Source organism: Podarcis gaigeae (genome assembly GCF_964106915.1).
Source record: "Podarcis gaigeae genome assembly, chromosome: 2".
Classification (NCBI taxonomy): domain Eukaryota; kingdom Metazoa; phylum Chordata; class Lepidosauria; order Squamata; family Lacertidae; genus Podarcis; species Podarcis gaigeae.
Genome location: NC_139679.1, coordinates 24,235,774 through 24,254,822, shown reverse-complemented (window position 1 = coordinate 24,254,822; position 19,049 = coordinate 24,235,774). Strand labels below are relative to the sequence as shown.

Here is a 19,049-nt window from a genome sequence, read left to right as displayed (position 1 = left end):
CCCAGTTCCTCGCCGTCTTCTCTTTCCCCAACAGATGGCGCTTTGCACTGTTCCCGCTGCGGAAGCTCACTGCGACCGCGCGACTTTGGTTTTGTGCCGAGCCCGGTTGGTTGGCCCCGGTCGATTTCATTCCCGCCCCTTCCTTTTAAAACCAGGAGGTGGAGGCCGCCGCCGCCGCCGCCGTCCTGTGGGCGCAGGCGCACTTCCGCCCTTCTCGTCTCGCGTGGCCCTCAAGATGGCGGCCTTCTGTGAGGAGTTCGCGCTGTGCTCTTTGGCGGGAGCCGGGGTCCCCTCTCAGGGGCCGCTGGGCCTGGAGCAGGATGCGGACCGGGTGCTGCTCACGGACCGAGGCCGGACGGTGACGCTGTATAAGGTAAAGACTCCTTGAGGAGAGGAGAAACGGGGGGCGGTCGGGAGGGGATGCGAGCCCTTTGCCGCTTTCCGCATGTCTTGTTTCAAGTCCCTCTGGCACGATCCCTAGGAATAGTCGCAAAAGAGGGGGGCCTAGTGGCGAGGACCCCCTGCGCACCCGGTCGTTTCTTTTGCGCGCAGAAGGTTCCCCCGGGTTCGAGTCCCCGGCATCCCCCGCAGTATTGGATGGCAGGAACGATGGCAAAAGCGAGGACAACCTCCTGCAGTTTCGCCTTCACCTCCAAAGGCTCCCTCTTCCCTTGTTCCCCAGGACAGACGGATATTAACAACAACAAGATGACATAGGAAAAGACTTGGGTCTCTTTCTGCAATCCCTAGAATTCTCTCTCAAGAAAATCTCAATTTGCTATGGCTCTGTGTATTTAAAAGAGCTGAATCCCCACAAGCACATGCCCTAAAGCAGGCATAGGCAAACTTGGCCCTCCAGATGTTTTTGGGACTACAACTCCCATAATCCCTGACCACTGGTCCTGTTACCTAGGGGTGATGGGAGTTGTAGTCCCAAAACATCTGGAGGACCAAGTTTGCCTATGTCTGCCCTACAGTTTTATAAACAATTACAATATAGGAAAAGATCAATCCTTATACAGTAGGATCCTTCTTGCAACTATGATTTATAGGGGTTCTCCCAAGCTGGTGTGTGCACTTCTCCTTATGTTTGTATGCATTTTCTTGCAATTTGAGAAAGTGCATACAAGCATATGAAGGAGTGTGCATACCAGCTTGGAAGAACTGCCATAAATCATAGTTGGAAAAAGCACCCTGCTGTATAGTTCTGTAGAAGGATTTATCTTTTTCTAGAATTGTTTATAAAACTATAGGCCATGTGCTTATGGGGTTTCAGCTCTTTTAAATACACAGAGCAATAGCAAATTGAAATTTTCTTGTGTGCGTCTTAATAACATGCTAAGGATTTAGTGTCTTAACAGTTGATAAGCTGGATTTTTTTTTAGGTTTCAGATCAAAAACCACTGGGTTGCTGGTCAGTCAAACAAGGTCAAACAATTACATGCCCTGCTGTGTGCAATGCTGAAACAGGGGAGTTCATTATTGTCCATGATGATAAGGTATGATTTCTTATTAAGGCAAGCATTTGACTGTAGTTATGTGGGAAATGGTTGCATTTGGTATAGTTTTATTGAAGCCATGGTGGTCTTTTAAAAAACTTCCTTTATAGAAGTTGTAGTAGGCAAAACAATTCATGTTTAATCAGTCTGTTTTGAAACTGCATGCTAGTGTGGATGAAAACTTGTTCGTATTTTTAGAGTGTGCAATAACTGATTTCTGATAGGGAACTGAGCCTCACAAAGACTGCTATCCTAACAATATTTCAGTCAAAATCAGTAGGATTTATTTCCATAGAAACAAAAATGCATTAAATGTACATTGCAGAAGCCAATGGGATTTTGTAGGTTTGCATTTGCAAATTCTGCACATATCAAGAGACTGGCATGGGTCTGTCGTAGTTGTCCTCTCTGCAGCATTCACACACATACCTGAGTGCACACTCATCTATTTTGGAAATCCTGGCTGTGTGTATATCACAGACCATAAAAACTAGTGTATCTTAAATATCCTAACCTGAATTGCTTGTCTAGTCGAGCTTTGAGGTAATACTTTGCAAATAGATATTACACCTTTTTAAAATGATGTTTTTTTCAAAAGGTTTTACAGATATGGAAGGAAGATGACAGTAACTTGGATAAAGCCTTTAAAGCAACGGTAAGTGCTGATAACTTGTAATAAAATTGTTTTAGAGCATGGTAATTACCTTGTGCAATCAGTTGATGGCATGAGTTCTCTATATGTTAACACCAGCCTTGCAAATTATGGGTTGGCTCCAGAAAGGTTCTTCTGCAAACGAAAGTGGTCCTTCCCTATCTGTGATCTGACAGGGGTACCAAGTGGAGCAAGGAAGGAGATTTTCACTGATAAGCACCTCTGGACAAGCTGTTCCGCAGGTTCAGGAGAGAACCTGGAACGGCATGGCAGATGATGTTGGGGCTGCAGGTGAATATTGTCACCTCTTATCGTAGGGAAATGCCATGTGAGCAGAACTCTGCCCATCTGAAGTCTGGATTGCACTGAAAAATAAAATAATTGTGTCTTTCTAGAACACTATATTTCACCTGTCCTTTCTCCTTCCCACCTTAGTAAGATAGAGGACCTTTTGCAAATTGTTGAAACAGTCCTTCCACCTAGGGCTAATAACTACTATTGCACAGTAGAAGCTATGCAGTCACTTTAGTTAGTATCTGTGCTTTCAATATCTAGACTTGGATTTTTGTGAATCATCAAAATATTCAACTGAGTAATGACCTTTTGGGGTTTTCTTTTCTCTTTGGGCATAACCAATTTTGCTTTACTGAAAGAGTTATATTTCAGTGTGAGTCAGAATAGTAATGCAGATGCTGTCACTGAGTTGCTGCAGAATTTCCCAGCTGTTACAGTTGTTTTTACTGTACCGTACCCTTCTTCAAAGGTGTAAATAGCAAATGACAAGAGGCCAGATTCAACTAACTCAGCACCCTTGTGGAAGCTAGCACAAGAGTTTCTGCTAGCACAGTGGACCTACCCTGCTCCAATTCTTCTCCCATATCTGCTGTCAATTGTCAGGAAAACCCCCAGACAAGCATACCTAGTAATATTTAGATCTGTAATTCAGTTGCAACTCATTCCATTGCTCATACCAGTACCTGGAGCAATCAACTTTTTGAGGCCAGCTATAGTGAATATAATTTTTTGCTGAACATTGCAATATTTATTAACATTTACCATACTTTACCGTGCATAAGACTAGCTTTCCCCCCTTACAAATCATGCTAAAAAGTGGGCGTCATCTTATACATGGGTAGCGCATAGGGCGGACGTTTGATTGGTTGCTGCCGCGGCTGTCAACAACTATTGTGTGTGTTACTGGTTGCTGTGTCAATGGGTGGTGTTGAGTGGCTGCTGCTGCAATTAGGCAGGCGATTGGCAGCTTGGCAGCTTGAGCTGGTGAGGGGACAGACAGGAGGCGGAATATTCTATGCGTGTGGGTGATAATTTTTCGGCATTTCCCTGGGCAATCCTCCGCAAAAAAAGCTCAACAACTTTTTGCCATTTCCCTGCACTTGTGTTGCTGTTTATATTGCACATTTATATTCCAGACTAAAGTTAAGAGTTTATTTTGCAGTTGTCAGCAGATGTGTATCGGATACATTCTCTGCCTGATACCGAACCCCTGGTCCTGTTCAAAGGTGGTGCTGTCAAGAGTTTAGATGCTTTACTCACAGCCCCTCAGCAAGAAATTGAAAGCGTTGTTTCAGACGAAGTTATTAGGTGAGTGCCACAGTTAATGCAGGCTTTCCAATTCAAAAATTAAGCTATAGATTTGGTGCTGGGTCTCTCTGAATGCCTTAACCTCACTCTGGTACCAGAGCTACCCATCACCTTGTTTCTTTGTAATGCCTTATTCAGTTCATTCTTCCTGCAGGTGAACGATTAAAGTTTCTTAAGTAGGCTTGGGAACTAAGGAATATGGTGAATAAAGGCTCTCTATTTACTCCCCAAAAAGGGGATAGTGCAAAGCATGACAGATAACTTCATACATTCAAATTTGCATCATACTTTACACTCATAGTTGTGTTGTATTGGCTGTGAACCTTATTTCAAATAATAACCATGTTAGCATGCAATGCTAGACCAAACCATGGCTTAGCATGAATGTACTGACTGCGAGGGAGATGTTCACACCTGCTTTGCTACTTCCCGGTTCTTATAAGCTCTCTCTGGTGCAGAAGCTATGCTTGGGTTAGTGTGTTGTCTGAACCCAGGATTGTGGTTAAGCTCTCTCTTTGATAACAAGCTGTAGCCAATTTTTGATCTTGGCTACAGGTGGTGATTTAAGGAGAAGTGAGCTCAACCACTATCCTTGGTTTCACTTAGATGCCACATGAGACCTAAATAAGCCACAGAGAAGCATGGTCCTAGTAAGCAATAGTTTGGCTTACCATAGTGTGCAAAGTAGGCCATTGTATTAAATATTCCTTGTGGCCATGTTTTTAATTTTAATTGCCCTGCATTAATAATATAACTTATTTTTAGATGGAGTGATGCTTTCTTGGACGTTGGACATCCTGTTGTTACATTTATTACTGAGCAGGTAAGTGATAAATATTGTAAAGTAGTGATGCAACAACTTAAAAGTACATTTCCATGTTTAAGTCACAGGTGTGGCATATTGTTTACTATCTTATTTGTTGATGCAGAATCAGTCTTAACACTTGAATAAGAATCTTCTACTGCAGGGGGCTACTTACATGCTTAAATTTGGCTACCTCTGTCTCCCCAACAAAGGTGCTCTAACAGATATATCCAACCTTGGAAACTGAAATATAAATATTTAGATTTATTTTCCATGATTAGCATTTTAAAGTTATTTAAGTTGAACAAGCTTGTAGTAGCAATGGTCACACATAACTGAATCCTGACATATGTGCATTGGGCATATGCACTCCACAGAAATAATAATAATAAAAACATACAGTGACTGATGGAAGGATTGCTCAGGCCTACTAAGAATTAAGTCTCTTCATATTATCCACTATGGAAATGTTACTATGCAGTAGAAGATTAATACAGATGCAATGCTTCTGTGGTGCAGTTTTTATTTGCAGTTCTTGGGATGGTTTGGACAGGATGAGCAATGAATCATTCTCAAACTCAGAAAAAAACTTATTTAGTTCAATATCGCAGTACAATAGGTTGTCCAGAATGAACAACAAGAAACTCCTATTTCATTGTGCTTTAGAAAATCCTGCTTTGTAGGGAATGGGGAATACTTTTTTATAAGAGGAATCCTCAAACGTAATGGTGCAAGCATACTATTGCACAGACATTTGTTCACTGTAACTTGCTGGTATTACACAGTCTTTGCTTTTTCGCTTAAATCACAGCTACACAATGATTTGTGGGGAATTACCATTGCAATGTTTTTTGGGGGGCCCAAATATCTCTTAGGTATATGATATAGTTAATTTATTCTGTCTAGCTGCAATGTCTTTTTAATGAACCTGGTTATCTGGGAAATGAAAGAAGGCCACTCTTTTTCTTCAGGATGGGAATTGCTTCATATATGTTCAGCAGTGTAATCCATGCATCCTTCAGAAGTTTAAACTGGAACAAGGTGGCGAGTCAGCCACACCGCTGGGTTTTGCAGCATACTTGAAAAACAAAGTTGTCACGTTGCTTTGCTTGTGTAAGTATTAAGGTATATTCTAATTGTACAGGAGGGGAACCCTGCCTTGATAAAGCGCCGAAGAGCAAGCATCATGTTATTTCCAATCAGTCTTTTGCAATTAAATGTTGCATAAACAGGCATAGTAGTTAATAGTTCTTAACAGTATAATTGTATACTTCTGTGAGGAGCATAGACATTTATGCATATTTACAAATTCAGTACACTGAGACTGCATTCAAATATAATGTACAAACATGAACTCGGGGCCAAATGCTGCCTCTTCCCACTAAATGGGAGGGGGTTATAAGGTTACAGTTTTTCTGTACAGTGGTACCTCAGGTTAAGTACTTAATTCGTTCCAGAGGTCCGTTCTTAACCTGAAACTGTTCTTAACCTGAAGCACCACTTTAGCTAATGGGGCCTCCTGCTGCTGCTGCGCCGCCGGAGCATGATTTCTGTTCTCATCCTGAAGCAAAGTTCTTAACCTGAAGCACTATTTCTGGGTTAGCGGAGTCTGTAACCTGAAGCGTATGTAACCTGAGGTACCACTATATTTATGATAACATTGTTTGCTGTTTTAACCACTTGCCAGAATTGCTAAGCCTTTGCACACTTGTAATTGTCAAACCATATCATGCTGTTGTATCCGAATGGGATTGCTGTATTAAAGGTCAAAAACCTAAGACTGTTTCTTAGTTTGGGGTACCTATGCAATCATAAAGCCTTTAGTTGAGGATGGTATGTAGAAACTGGACAGACAGTAGTCCATTGATAACAGAGTATGTAGCTGTGAACAGAAGTCGCAGGGAAGGAGGCTTCCCCAACGCATTAAAATTATCTGACAGGCAATGTGCATGCATTAACTCCTTGGGGGATTTTTGGCAATTGTGGCTGGTATGCATGGGCTACACAGGACCTCCATGAAAGCAGCTGACAGAAATGGAACCATTCCGAACAATGTCTCCTCTTAAGTGATGCCCTGTCTTTTACGGTGATGATTTGTGTATGTCAACTAGTATTTATTAATTCTTAACTATCACGTAACTGAATTCTATTCTTACAGATTCCAACGGATGTGTGTATAAGGTTCTGGTGCCCCTGCAACAGAGTGGCTCTGAAGAAGAGCAATTTTTACAAAAGTCTCTTCTGATCAGACTTCTAGTATCCGGCAGTATTTTAAAAAGCACTTCAGTTGCTATTCTCGATAAAGATCATATTGCCATAACAGGATGTTTGGATTCCTCAGATGGCCGCGTTAAAGGTAACATAAATTGCTTCAAAATGCAGCAGCTGGACTAAATCTATTCTGCTTAATTTGTTGACTGTAAACAGGAAGGAAACATCCAAGAAGCACTCTTAAATAAACATTAAACAAATATTGAGCACCTAAAGTCAAGATTCTGTACAACAGCCTGGTGCCTGCCAGATACTTATTGACTGCAACTCCCACTGGTTGTGCTGCCTGGGATTAATAGGAGTTGGAATCCAACAACATCTGGAGGGCTATCATGCAACATAAAATGTAGAATAAAAAGCAACAAGTGTCTGGTCTGCAGGCAGCTAATCTAAAAATGCAGACGCGTAAGAAAGAAGAGCAAGGAAAGACAGCAGAGAAAGATATACAGGCAACTCCCAGTTTGCATGGGGGTTGCGTTCCGGGTCATCATGTGCATAAGCCCACCCGGTTAGGCCCTCTTCTGGTGCAAATGTTCATGGAACACTAGCAAAATGGGAGTTGCCTGTACAGTTGATTGTTATTGATCTGTTAAACCATACATGGTAGAGTGATTAATTATACAACTGAAGCTTCACTTTCTCAGAAATAGATTTGTTGAACTGTTTTTGTAAGAGATTAGTAATGACTCTGATTATGAATTGAGACTTCGGCAATGTTTGACAGGATGGTTTTGGGTATGTTAATTACTTTGTAAGGGCACGTTGCCAAAGTTATCTTACTCAATTTGCAGGCAGCATTCATAACTGAAAGCTTTGCAAATGGTACTCTTGTTTTTCCTATTTGTAGATTGCTTTTCCATATGGAATATAAAATTTCAAACATTACAGGCTTTAAAGGAATTACCACGGGGAACCACTGGACAAGTAAGTTGTGATCAATGTGATCAATCCATTTTCATTTTAATACACTTGTAGCTAGTTTACGGACGCGGGTGGTGCTGTGGGTTAAACCACAGAGCCTAGGACTTGCCGATCAGAAGGCTGGCAGTTTGAATCCCCACAACAGGGTGAGCTCCCGTTGCTCGGTCCTGCTCCTGCCAACCTAGCAGTTCGAAAGCATGTCAAAGTGCAAGTAGATATATAGGTACTGCTCCGGCGGGAAGGTAAACGGTGTTTCCGTGCGCTGCTCTGGGTCACCAGAAGTGGCTTAGTCCTGCTGGCCACATGACCCGGAAGCTGTACGCCGGCTCCCTTGGCTAATAAAGCGAGATGAGCGCTACAACCCCAGAGTCGGCCACGACTGGACCTAATGGTCAGGGGTCCCTTTACCTTTACCTAGCTAGTTTACAATGGAAAACCTTGAACAGAATGTATGAAATATGAAAAAAAGAATGCTGAAAAAGAGTATTAGTCAGATTTTAAAACATTTCCTGTTTTTCAGTGCACATATTAGATGTCCTGCAGAGTGCACTGATCCACTGGGTGCATAAGGGGTGCAGCAATCTTTGAAGAGCATATATGTGAATGCAGTGCAAGCCCAGCTGCTTCAGTGCATGTGCAAAACTCTTTCAAGAGCCATTGTCACTTTTTGAATTAGAGACTGACTGATCCAGATCACTGGATATTTCTAAGCTCATCACAGATCTCTTTGAAGGGTGTTGGTTGTGTAAATTGATCAGTAAAGGTAAAGCACCACTGACAGTTAAGTCTAGTCGCAGACAACTCTGGGGTTGCGGTGCTCATCTCGCTTTACTGGCCGAGGGAGGCAGCATTTTCCACAGACAATTTTTTCTGGGTCATGTGGCCAGCATGACTAAGCTGCTTCTGGCGCAACGCAACACCAAAACCGGAGCAGCGCATGGAAATGCCGTCTACTTGCACTTTTTGGCATGTTTTTGAACTGCTAGGTTGGCAGGAGCTGAGACTGAGCAACGGTTACGGGGATTCAAACTGCCAACCTTCTGATCGGCAAGCCCAAGAGGCTCAGTGGTTTAGACCACAGTGCCACCCACGTCCCTAAATTGATCAGTAGTTTGCAATTAATCTTCTACAGATCTAGCAATAAGAGTAAATCTTTGTAAGTGTGCCCCATTGCTCAGTTATTGCAGGGCTGCAGGTATATATGGATGACAAAACTGCTACCTTTCAGAAGAAATTAGAAAGCTCAAAAGATCTGTAGATTTAAGGGAGTGTTTGTGTTGTGAGTATACTGCGTTATTTCACTTTCTACTTGCTAATTATTTGTATTTAATGTTTCCTAGTGTTGGTGTTACGGAGACAAACTCTTCATAACACATGGTAACGAATTAATAGTAATATTGTATAAGTGTGAAACATCTTCCTTGGCTGCTGCTGTTGGGAAAGTTAAGGATACACAAACATCAGGTAGGGCTTAATTATAAAGCTTATATTTACATTCACATAATCCTCTTTTGGAAATGCCTTTAGAAAACTACATGTAAAAATGCCCATCTTAAGCTGCTTATCCTATTAGAAGGCATTGTACTAAGATTTTTCATTTTACAAATTGGATTTTAATATTCACAAATACTCTCATTTGTATTGTCCAATTCTCTGTGGATTTTAGATGGTATGTTGAAAAGTATATTTAGTGTTTTTGCTTTACCTTAATTTATTATGAGTAAATTCAGTTAGACATTCAATATCATAAACTCATAACAATAGCTTATTTTGACATCCAAACCCACGCATTACAAAAGCCAAGTTCTTGTCCGGTATAATTTTTATAGAAATCTTTCTTTGGTCATTTGTGCATAACAATAATAGGTTTCACTCTTTAATGTGATAATCTATATTACTTTTTCCAGAAAGGAAGATTATACCTGCAGATTGGAACATGCTTCAAGAAAATGATCTGATAGGTGCAAAGCCAGATCAGCCTGCTAAGTGTGAATCTAATAGGCTGGTATGTTGGTTTCATAGTCACTATTCAATCTTCCTTTTGCTATATCCATTTCACTATTTATTAAACTCGTTAGATAGATGGCTAAAATAGCATTTTCAAGAAAAAGGCATACCATTTTAAGGAATCCGTACAAGATACCAAAATTCCTTAAGTATCCTTGGTTTCTGTGCAATACAGCCAGAACGTTAATAGGCAATGCAAAGCAGGGAGTTCCAATCATTATGAAAAGAAACTCAGCTATTGAATTTAAGGGAATTGTAGTCCAGCTTTTAACGATGAAGTTTAACCTCTCTGATCTGCATAATGGTTACAGTTGAAATTGGGAAATGTCAGTCCACTCTTTGGTTTTTGGAAGATTTTCACTTGAATACTTGGGGTTTAATCCAGATTAAGCTTTTGCAGTTTGATCTTATAGTCATGAATAACTTTTCACATCACTTGATTACAAATTGATCTTAAATAGTTACCTTGTTTCGGGGGGGGGGGGCGGGGAGCACAAAATATTAGTCCTGAAAGCATTTGCTAAATTGTACTAGGGAGGATCAAGCTCTAGCAGGGTGCACTAATCACCTATTTCCCCCTTTCTTCGGTGCCATAGAATCATAGAATGTAGAGTTGCAATAGATCACAGGGGTCATCTAGTCCAACCCCCTTCAATGCAGGAATATTTTGCCCAATGTTCCTCTAAACTCATTACACTATTCCAGAGGATCCTCCAACCCTGTGGAACAGCTTTTCAGGCAGCTCCATGGGACTCCCCAGGAAGAATCAGTAAAAAATTCCTATTCCATTTGCTTCCTCCCCCCCCCCCCCCATTTTACAAACATGGTGGTTTGACAGTGGGTCATCAAGTTGCATACCCATCCCTATTTATTTTGATAAAAAATATTTTTAAAAAAAAATCTGTGGATTTATGACTTCAGAAAAGATATTCCTAGCTGCTAGCAAACAAATTGGTAAGCATGTATGTCATATTAAAGTAAAAAAGGAATTACTAATAAATGCTTTCCAGAAAATTAGTTGTATTGGACCATTGTACTAAAAAAAATATATCTTTCTTACTTAAGTTTGGGTGAACTTCAAGGCAGACTTGCATAGGATTGGGAAATCTAATTCACTACTGAAACAGGGTGCTCTTTATTCTGGATTTGTTAATCCAGAACATTTTTTTAACTCTACCACCACCCACTGCTAGAAGGTGACCTTAGACAAATTGTCCTTTAGAAATTGTGGCTCTCGGCAGGAACAAAGATCATGTGCTAAAATCTGCATATTTTTCATAATCTTGGATTTCTCTCTCTACCTCTTCTAAAAAGATCAAAACTGATGCTTGCATATCTCTTTCCTTTATTAAATTATTAACCTGTTTTGTCCTTAAAACATTTTTGTTTTGATGATCAAAAGAGAATATAACTACCAGTGAATTGAATCTGCTGGCAGAATTTCTAAAACTAGTTGTAATTGGTCCAGGATACGTGTTACCATTGGCTGTTCTTTTTCTTTAACTGTTATGGAACTTTAATTCTCAAAGAATCTTACTATGCATGTTTAAATACTTGCAGTTGAGGTCAAGAAAGAGCATGGATGCAAAAACTCAACTGGAGACTCTGACAATGGAACAGCTGCTTTTAATTATCAAGGTAAATATAATAATTTACTATTTATGCCACACCCATAAGAAAAATACTTAGGAAAGGTGGAGTGTTTGGGTAGAGAACAAGATATCACTTATGCTTTAACTAGAAAAAATGGTATCAGGAAATATGGTATACAGATGCACAATATTAAAAAATGTGTATACTAACTTCTTAAAAAAGAAATTGGCAGATTTCTTTTTTCCATCAGACTTTTAAATTGAACTCTGACTTTCAGTTTGAACTTGTTTTAAGTCTTACCAAATTGGGTCTCTTGTACACAGCTCAGATCACTGTGATTAAGCACTGTGATTAAACCAAATTTAAAATATTGGTCCTTCAAGTGTTACGGTAACTGTTGGTTGATATTGTGAGAGCAATTTGACACCTTTGTGGGGTTTTATCAGCCAAGTAATTATATGGCAAAGCTAGAATCTCACTGAAATATAGAGCTGTATTTACAAAGTAGAATTGGAGATTTTACATAAAATTTATTCTAACAGAGCTTGCATTCAGGGGCGGGGGGGGTGCCCCAGGTGTCAACACTGAGGGGGGTGACAAAATGCTGGGCGACACTCACCTTGGGCCTGCAGAACGCCCGAGCCACGCATCTCTCCTGGGGGTGACGTGGTGGCTTCTGCGCCTGCAGACTCTGGGCTGCCCCAAACGGTTCGCCCACTGCTTCCCCCCTTAGCTGTAGGGTGGCTGAGTGGCAGGGGGCAGGCAGACTCCTCGGAGGCCCCAAGGAGCATCCTGCCCCGGCTGGTCTTGTCCCGTGGGCAGCTGGTCCTGCTCCGCAGGTGCAGGACATGCACGCCGTCCCAGGTGCCTGATTGGCCTGCTCCGCCGCTGCTTCCATTAGCTTGCTTATAACGTCATTTATGTAGGACAGGAATGGGAGTAGAGGGAGGCAGCTACTTTTGTTTGCTCCAAGTACCCACATGGCTGCTCATTAACGTGAAGCCACATGTCGGTATAACACGTGCAGACCAAACCAATGAATCGTCTCATCGCTGATCAAACAAACAATAGTTTGTTTTCCAGCTCCTCTTCCCTCATGCCTTTTGTAGCTTGATGAGTGTCAGGGCTGGAGTGCCAAACAAATCATATAACTCCATGCCGCAGTTGAAACAAACCAGAGTTCATAAACCAGCAGCAAACCATACCTTCAGAGCATGGTTTGTTGGCAGTAAACAAACTATAGTTAAGCTGTTGGGCAGGGTTTCAATAACCAGACCGTGATTTAATAAACCATGGTTTATACTCCCATCTTTCAACTTTAGCATAACTAAACCTGGTTTGCTGTGCTTTTTAGCAATGTAAATATGTGACTGAACTAGATCAGCAATTTTTCATTCCTCTCTGCTAAACTGAAATAACAACTGAAACCTTGACCCAACATGGTACCCTCCAGAAGTTCCTGGTCAGGGGTGCCAACTTGAATAAATACTGTGGGGCCCAGGTAAGCCCCGTCCTGCATAATTGATCATATGATGCAGAGCACACATACCATTTGAAAGGAAATGCTCATCAACTTTGTTGAGGCCCAGCCCCCACTAATATTGTGGGGGCCGAAGCCCCCACGGCCCCTAGGAGTTGGCTCCTATGTTCCTGGTAGTTCTCCCAATCAGCACAGTTGTGCTAGGTGACAGATTTTTTTGCAAGTAATAAGCAACTGTTCTAAATCACCTTTCTACCTAGGGGGCAATGCTTATCAAAAAGTTTCCATTTAAAAATTTAAGCAGATGCAAATGTTTGCTATTGAATCCAATGTCCTAGTAGTGTTTTCATTCATGTTAAGACAGTATTGCTGAAAAATCTTATGATTTAGAGCCTGAGTACTGTAAGGGGAGGGGAAGGCTCATGTAGGAAGGTTTTCTCATCCCCTCCTCCACCCATATACCACGGCATTCCTTGCCACCATCACCAGAAAGAACTCTCTGAAATGCCTTTTCTAATATGGTGGCAGCTGTGACACATCCAGGCACCTAAAGACAGTGTTTTTGTTTCTTACAAAACATTCTCATGCAGGTTTCAGCTGCAATCTTACGCATTCACATGAGAGTAAGACTCATTGAACTTAACGGGATCGACTTCTGAGTAGTTATGTGTAGGATTGCACAGTTAATGGATTAAAACTCATAGGGCAACCAAGATTACTTTTAATTACTTTGGCTAGTTAAAGCTGATTTTCTGGGACTGTTGAACAAAATACTCTCTTTCAGGATTCTTCTCAGAATGTAATTGAAGAAAAGCTGAAGACATTTTTCTCCAATACTCAGATACCAGACTTTCAAGCATCACTTGGATGCGTACTATCTGCTCTTGTGAACAGGTGTAAAAGAGAGTCCTCATTTTACCCTCAGAATTGCCTGGTGCAAATTATCCAGACACAAGGCCTCTCTTACAGGTGAGCTGGTATTTATTTTATAATAAGGTAAAAAGGTAAAGGAACCCTGAATGGTTAAGTCCAGTCAAAGGAAACTATGGGGTGCCGCACTCATCTTGCTTCAGGCCAAGGGAGCTGGCGTTTGTCCACAGACATCTTTCTGGGTCATGTGGCCAGCATGACTAAACTGCTTCTGGCGCAACAGAACACCATGACGGAAGCCAGAGCACACAGAAACGCCATTTACCTTTCCGCCACAGTGGTACCTATTTATCTACTTGCACTGACATGTGTTCAAACTGCTAGGTTGGCAGAAGCTGGGACAGAGCAATGTAGGCTCACCCCACTGTGGGGATTTGAACCACCGACCTTCCAATCGGCAAGCCCGAGGCTCGGTGGTTTGGACCACAGTTCCACCCGCATCTCTCTTATTTTATAATGAAATTTAAGGAACTGGAATCCTTCAGGAACTTTGAGAATAGTGGCTTATCAGAAACTGATTTCTTGTGAACCTGTGGTGCTCCCAGAAACCTGAAATATTTTTGTGGATAAAAGTTAATATTTAACTAATTGCAATTATATCCGGAGATGTAACTGTTTACCCTTTTGTTCAAGTATGTGCCCAGATCTAATGGCAGTTGCCTTGGAGAAAACAGATGTACACTTGTTACAACTATGTCTCCAGCAGTTTCCTGACATCCCTGAAGCAATTACCTGTGCTTGCCTGAGGACTTTCCTAAGGTCAGTATCAAGCAATTTATCCTGCATTTTTATTGATAATGCTTGCAATTGTTTGCTTTTAAGTACTATTTTTTCTCATCAAATTACTTTGTGGGTAATAAAGGAACTTCAGAGACACCATGGTGTATGGACACTAGCCTACCACTTTGGCAAGAAGTAGAAATGACAGGTATTTTACCCTCTTTAATTCCCTTGTGTATGAGAGCTGTTCATAGTGAACTCCATTGCAGTTATCAGATGAGATTTCCATTGTTTTAGAGACATTTTCATTTAGAAAATGCTGAATCATCTTTTTTAATTGACTGCAGTCAGAAAAGGTTAGTATATGAAATCAGGGAGAGTAAATTAACTACCTGATGACTTTAGGCATTCTCCAAATGCGCAGTCATCTCTAAAATGCAATTTTGTGTGTTATGGGATGTTGTGTTATGGGAGGCTGAAGGCAGCCCTGTTTAGGGAAGCTTTTAATGTTTAACAGACCACTGTATTTTAATACTTTGTTGGAAGCCACCCAGAGTGGCTGGGGAAGCCCAGCCAGATGGGCGGGCTATAAATATTATTATTATTAGTATTATTATTAGTATTATTAGTATTATTAATAATCAACCAACACAAATTGAATGTAGAGACTTCTCTAGACATGCATGGAAAGGCATGTTCTTCTGTCCATCTTAATCCCAGATAGTAGTTATTGATGTTGTTATGAAATGTCAATTTCAGAAATTTCTTATAAAATACCGCTTTAAACTAATATCAGCATCTGGGGACTTTTCTTTTTCTTCCTAGCATTGGTGATGACCGCCTTGAAGAAATGAATGTGAATTTAGATTCTGTAGCAGGTTGTGTTGATACTGCGCACAACAACAGAATGGGAAAGCAGTCTAAAGTTCTTCAGAACGGCTTCAATTCTGAGCTCCCGGAAGATGACATCTGCAACACACCGTTAACTCAGAAATCTTACATGACATACACAGGAGAAATATGCCCTGTTGGACCACAGAAGGCAACATTGCTGTATCCTTTGCACAATAAATATAGTTGTTCTTAACAGATGCGGAACGGTTATGTGGCACCTGTGGCGTATTGTTCCACTATGTTGGAACCTCATTTCTTGGAGATTTAACAATTGTGAAGGAATGGTGAAGGTGGTATTTTGCTGCACCATCCCCAGTGCACCCTGAAGAACTGCTCCAGAGAACAAGGTGAGGTGGGGGGCTATGGGGAATCAGCAGTTTGCTGCCTCCTCCACTCCTTCCTTCACTGAGAGCTTCTGTTGAACCTTGGTCCCTTCCTTGGCAGAAGGATCCCTTCAACTTGCAGAAAGAAGACTGCAGTTCTAACCTATTTTGTTAGCCTTTTAAAAAATGCTTTCTTTTTCAAAGATGTTGCTCTTATAAAATTTGGGGGGTAGGCTGGGATACAATAAAAATCTTAATGTAACATTGGTCCTTGACCCTATTACCTGAATCTTATGCAGAAACACCATTCTTCGTTCAGCATACAGTGAGACATTTCTTTTGCCTCATCTGAAAGATCTCTCAGCTGAGCAAGTCATTGTAAGTAGCGACTCCTCTCTTGACTGTTTCTAGATATTATTGTTGATTACATATTTGTTCTTTGAGCATCTTATGGCTTTTAGAGAAATTATCAATGAACTTTTTCAGTTATGAAATCCATATCTAAATATCACATATCTACCGTATTTTTTGCCCTATAGGACGCACCGGCCCATAGGACGCACCTAGATTTGGGGGGGGAATAAAGGGGGGGGAAATTATATGACCCCAGCCCCCAGAACGGGAGCCAGAGTGATGCCGAAGCGCGAAGCTTCGGCATCGCTCTGGGGGCGGGGGAAGCCCGAACTTCCCCAGCCCCCAGAACGGGTCCTAGGGTTGCGCAGAGCTTCCCGAAGCCTGGAGAGTGAGAGGGGTCGGTGCGCGCTGACACCTCTCGCTCTCCTGGCTTCTGCGAAAGCCTGTATTCGCCCCATAGGACGCACACACATTTTCCCTTCATTTTTGGAGGGGAAAAGGTGCGTCCTATAGGGCGAAAAATATGGTAAATCCATGTTGATTATTTCTGTGATAAATAGATAAGTATCCACTGAAAGATATTTCATCCCACACTGGTTCTGTAGAACCTCCTCGGCCTCTGGTAGTGATAGTTGTAAACTTCAGGTATAATGTTAGTGTAAGCTTCAGGATGTGTTCATGATTAAATTTGCTGCACTTACACAGATTATTATATATTATATAAATTAGAAAGGGAGGGTGGAATTACTGCATGACATTGGTCAGATTAGACTGAGGACCTTCAGAAGTTTCACTTCTATGCAAGCTGTTACAGGCCTGATGTATATTTGTTATGTCTGAATTTGAAATCAATATAGGAAGGCAGGCTTGCTTTGCATTTTATATTTGTTTCTGCATGGAAAAAAGTCAGCATAGATTGGTGATATAGTGAGATCCCTGAATTGAGTTGTAGAAAGAAAATTGAGACATTTATTTTTTTTAATGACTGAATACTCGATTGCAAGTATATTAAAAACTCTGTACTATATATACTTAAAATTGAAATACTGCTTTTAAATATTTTTTTATTCCTAGTTATTTCTCCGGTATCTGCAGTATCTGTACATGAAGTGCAATGAAGAGGCTGCTGTAGACCTTCCTGTAATATTTTGTCTGTCGATAAACCAGGTAAGGGGCAGGTGGGAATTAAATTCACAATTGTTCTTGTGAGTTATCAGCATCTATGTTTCAACTCTAGATGTCTGCTTCATTGAAAGGACTAGATCTGCATGTGCACTCCTCTGTGTATTCAGAGCCCGTTTCAGCCCAATGGTAAACATAACTGTCTTCAATTAATGTTTATTCTAAAAGTGAGACTTGGGCTCTTATGGCAGAAATTGTTTTATAGGATCCTTGGTTCCTTTTTTCATGGTTAAAGAAAAATATGCTTCCCTCCTCCAGTTGCTCATGGTGCAGTGACAGAAGGATTGTTAACACACATGATGTGGTATTGATCTGTTTCCCAATTTTGAATGATGCTAACTTGGTTTGGGAAACAGATCTGAAAGTTGACAAGATAGCATTGATAGGGTCCCTTACAATGGGATAGAATCATACAGTGAGACAGGGAGGTACTTGCTGGTCCGTGACTTTCATGATTGCCTTGGAGATTCTGCTCCTATAAGCAGTTGCTTAGCTATGCCTGCATTACACACTGTTATATTTGCAGAATCATTGTTGAAATATGACAGTTTCAACTCCCTCCCACTCGGCAGCCAAGATTGTTTTAAATTTAAATGTGCTGCATGTACATTTCTTGCCAAAAGTGTGGCAGGGAAGCTTTTATATTATAAAGAAATTATTTCCTGTGTGTTAGTCTTTTGCATAAAAGCTAAGCAAGTCTTGTGGTACCTTTAAAACATTGGGTTGTGCTCAGCTAAGTCCTACCCATTAGCCCTATTGAAATTAATTTTGGGTAGGACCATCATTGAATCCAATTTCAAGAAATCTATAACGGCATAAGCTTTTGTAGACTACAACCCACTTCATCATATGCATGATTGTACAGAAATGACTATCTTCTGTGGAATATTGTTATTTTCCATTTCAGTGCAGAGAGTTGCATCTGAAGGCTGCATGAACAGAATTTCCCTGCTTCTCCTCCCACCAACATCCGTACTCCCTAAATGTGCAGGAGCTTTAAAAGGTCCCCCAAATCTGCTTAGAAAACTTGGGGGGGGGGGGAGGAATGGAGGCCTAGATTAAAATCAGAAGCCCCATTGCACAAAAGGAAATTGGTTCTGCTCACGGATGGGCACATGCCACTCAATAAAATTATAAGGCAGTGGAATTCTGTCTAATAATTGGTGCTGACTTTCTCATGCATGTGCTGAAGGTTGAGGTATCACTAGCTTACGCCTATCTATCACTGGTTTAATTTTCAGATCATGGACTGGATATGCCTCCTCCTAGATGCTCACTTTACAGTTATTGTGATGTTGCCAGAAGCAAGAGAATTACTTTCTAAGCTGCACAAGTTTGTTAGAGCCCAAGTAAGTTTCCCTTCCTTTTGAAATTGCAGCACCAGAAGCACAGGTTGAACGTTGTAGGTGGTGATACCAAACCAGGCTTCCTTTTGAAAACCACAAATGTTATCCTTTGTTTGATATCATGCGCTGCCCTTTTGCATGAAGGCAACAGTAGTGTCACTTGTGGGAATAAAAGCAATGTTTATAAAGGGCTGGCAGGAAATACGAACAAGTCTTATTTGTTTCCCTCCTCTTTTAGGTACGTTTTTACTCAGAACTCAACAAGATTGAAGGAAGCCTGAGGCATTTGCAAAGGATACAGAACCCAGATGATGTGGGCTTATATTCCATTGAAGTTCTGAAACTTGTATGAATAAGGCACATGTTTCTCATAAAATTATTGTTACGAATCTACTGTGGACATTTTTCTCCCTCTTTGCATTCCGGCTCATCTGTTCTACCTTGTAATAGCTTATTAATACCAGAATTCT

General features: G+C 41.1%; 1 protein-coding gene across 1 annotated transcript; it reads left to right on the top strand.

Annotated features, from left to right (window-relative positions):
- On the top strand, positions 1 to 18,968 carry NOL11 (nucleolar protein 11). The gene is made up of 18 exons (XM_083727511.1): positions 1 to 373; positions 1,386 to 1,499; positions 2,098 to 2,154; positions 3,608 to 3,753; positions 4,519 to 4,576; positions 5,530 to 5,671; positions 6,717 to 6,914; positions 7,677 to 7,753; positions 9,091 to 9,214; positions 9,658 to 9,755; positions 11,318 to 11,395; positions 13,615 to 13,799; positions 14,394 to 14,519; positions 15,306 to 15,533; positions 15,997 to 16,075; positions 17,126 to 17,218; positions 18,475 to 18,582; positions 18,818 to 18,968. Exons 1-18 carry the CDS (start codon positions 35 to 37, stop codon positions 18,929 to 18,931), a joined length of 2,364 nt encoding a protein of 787 aa, XP_083583637.1. The 5' UTR covers positions 1 to 34; the 3' UTR covers positions 18,932 to 18,968.
- The last annotated feature ends 81 nt before the right edge of the window (positions 18,969 to 19,049 follow it).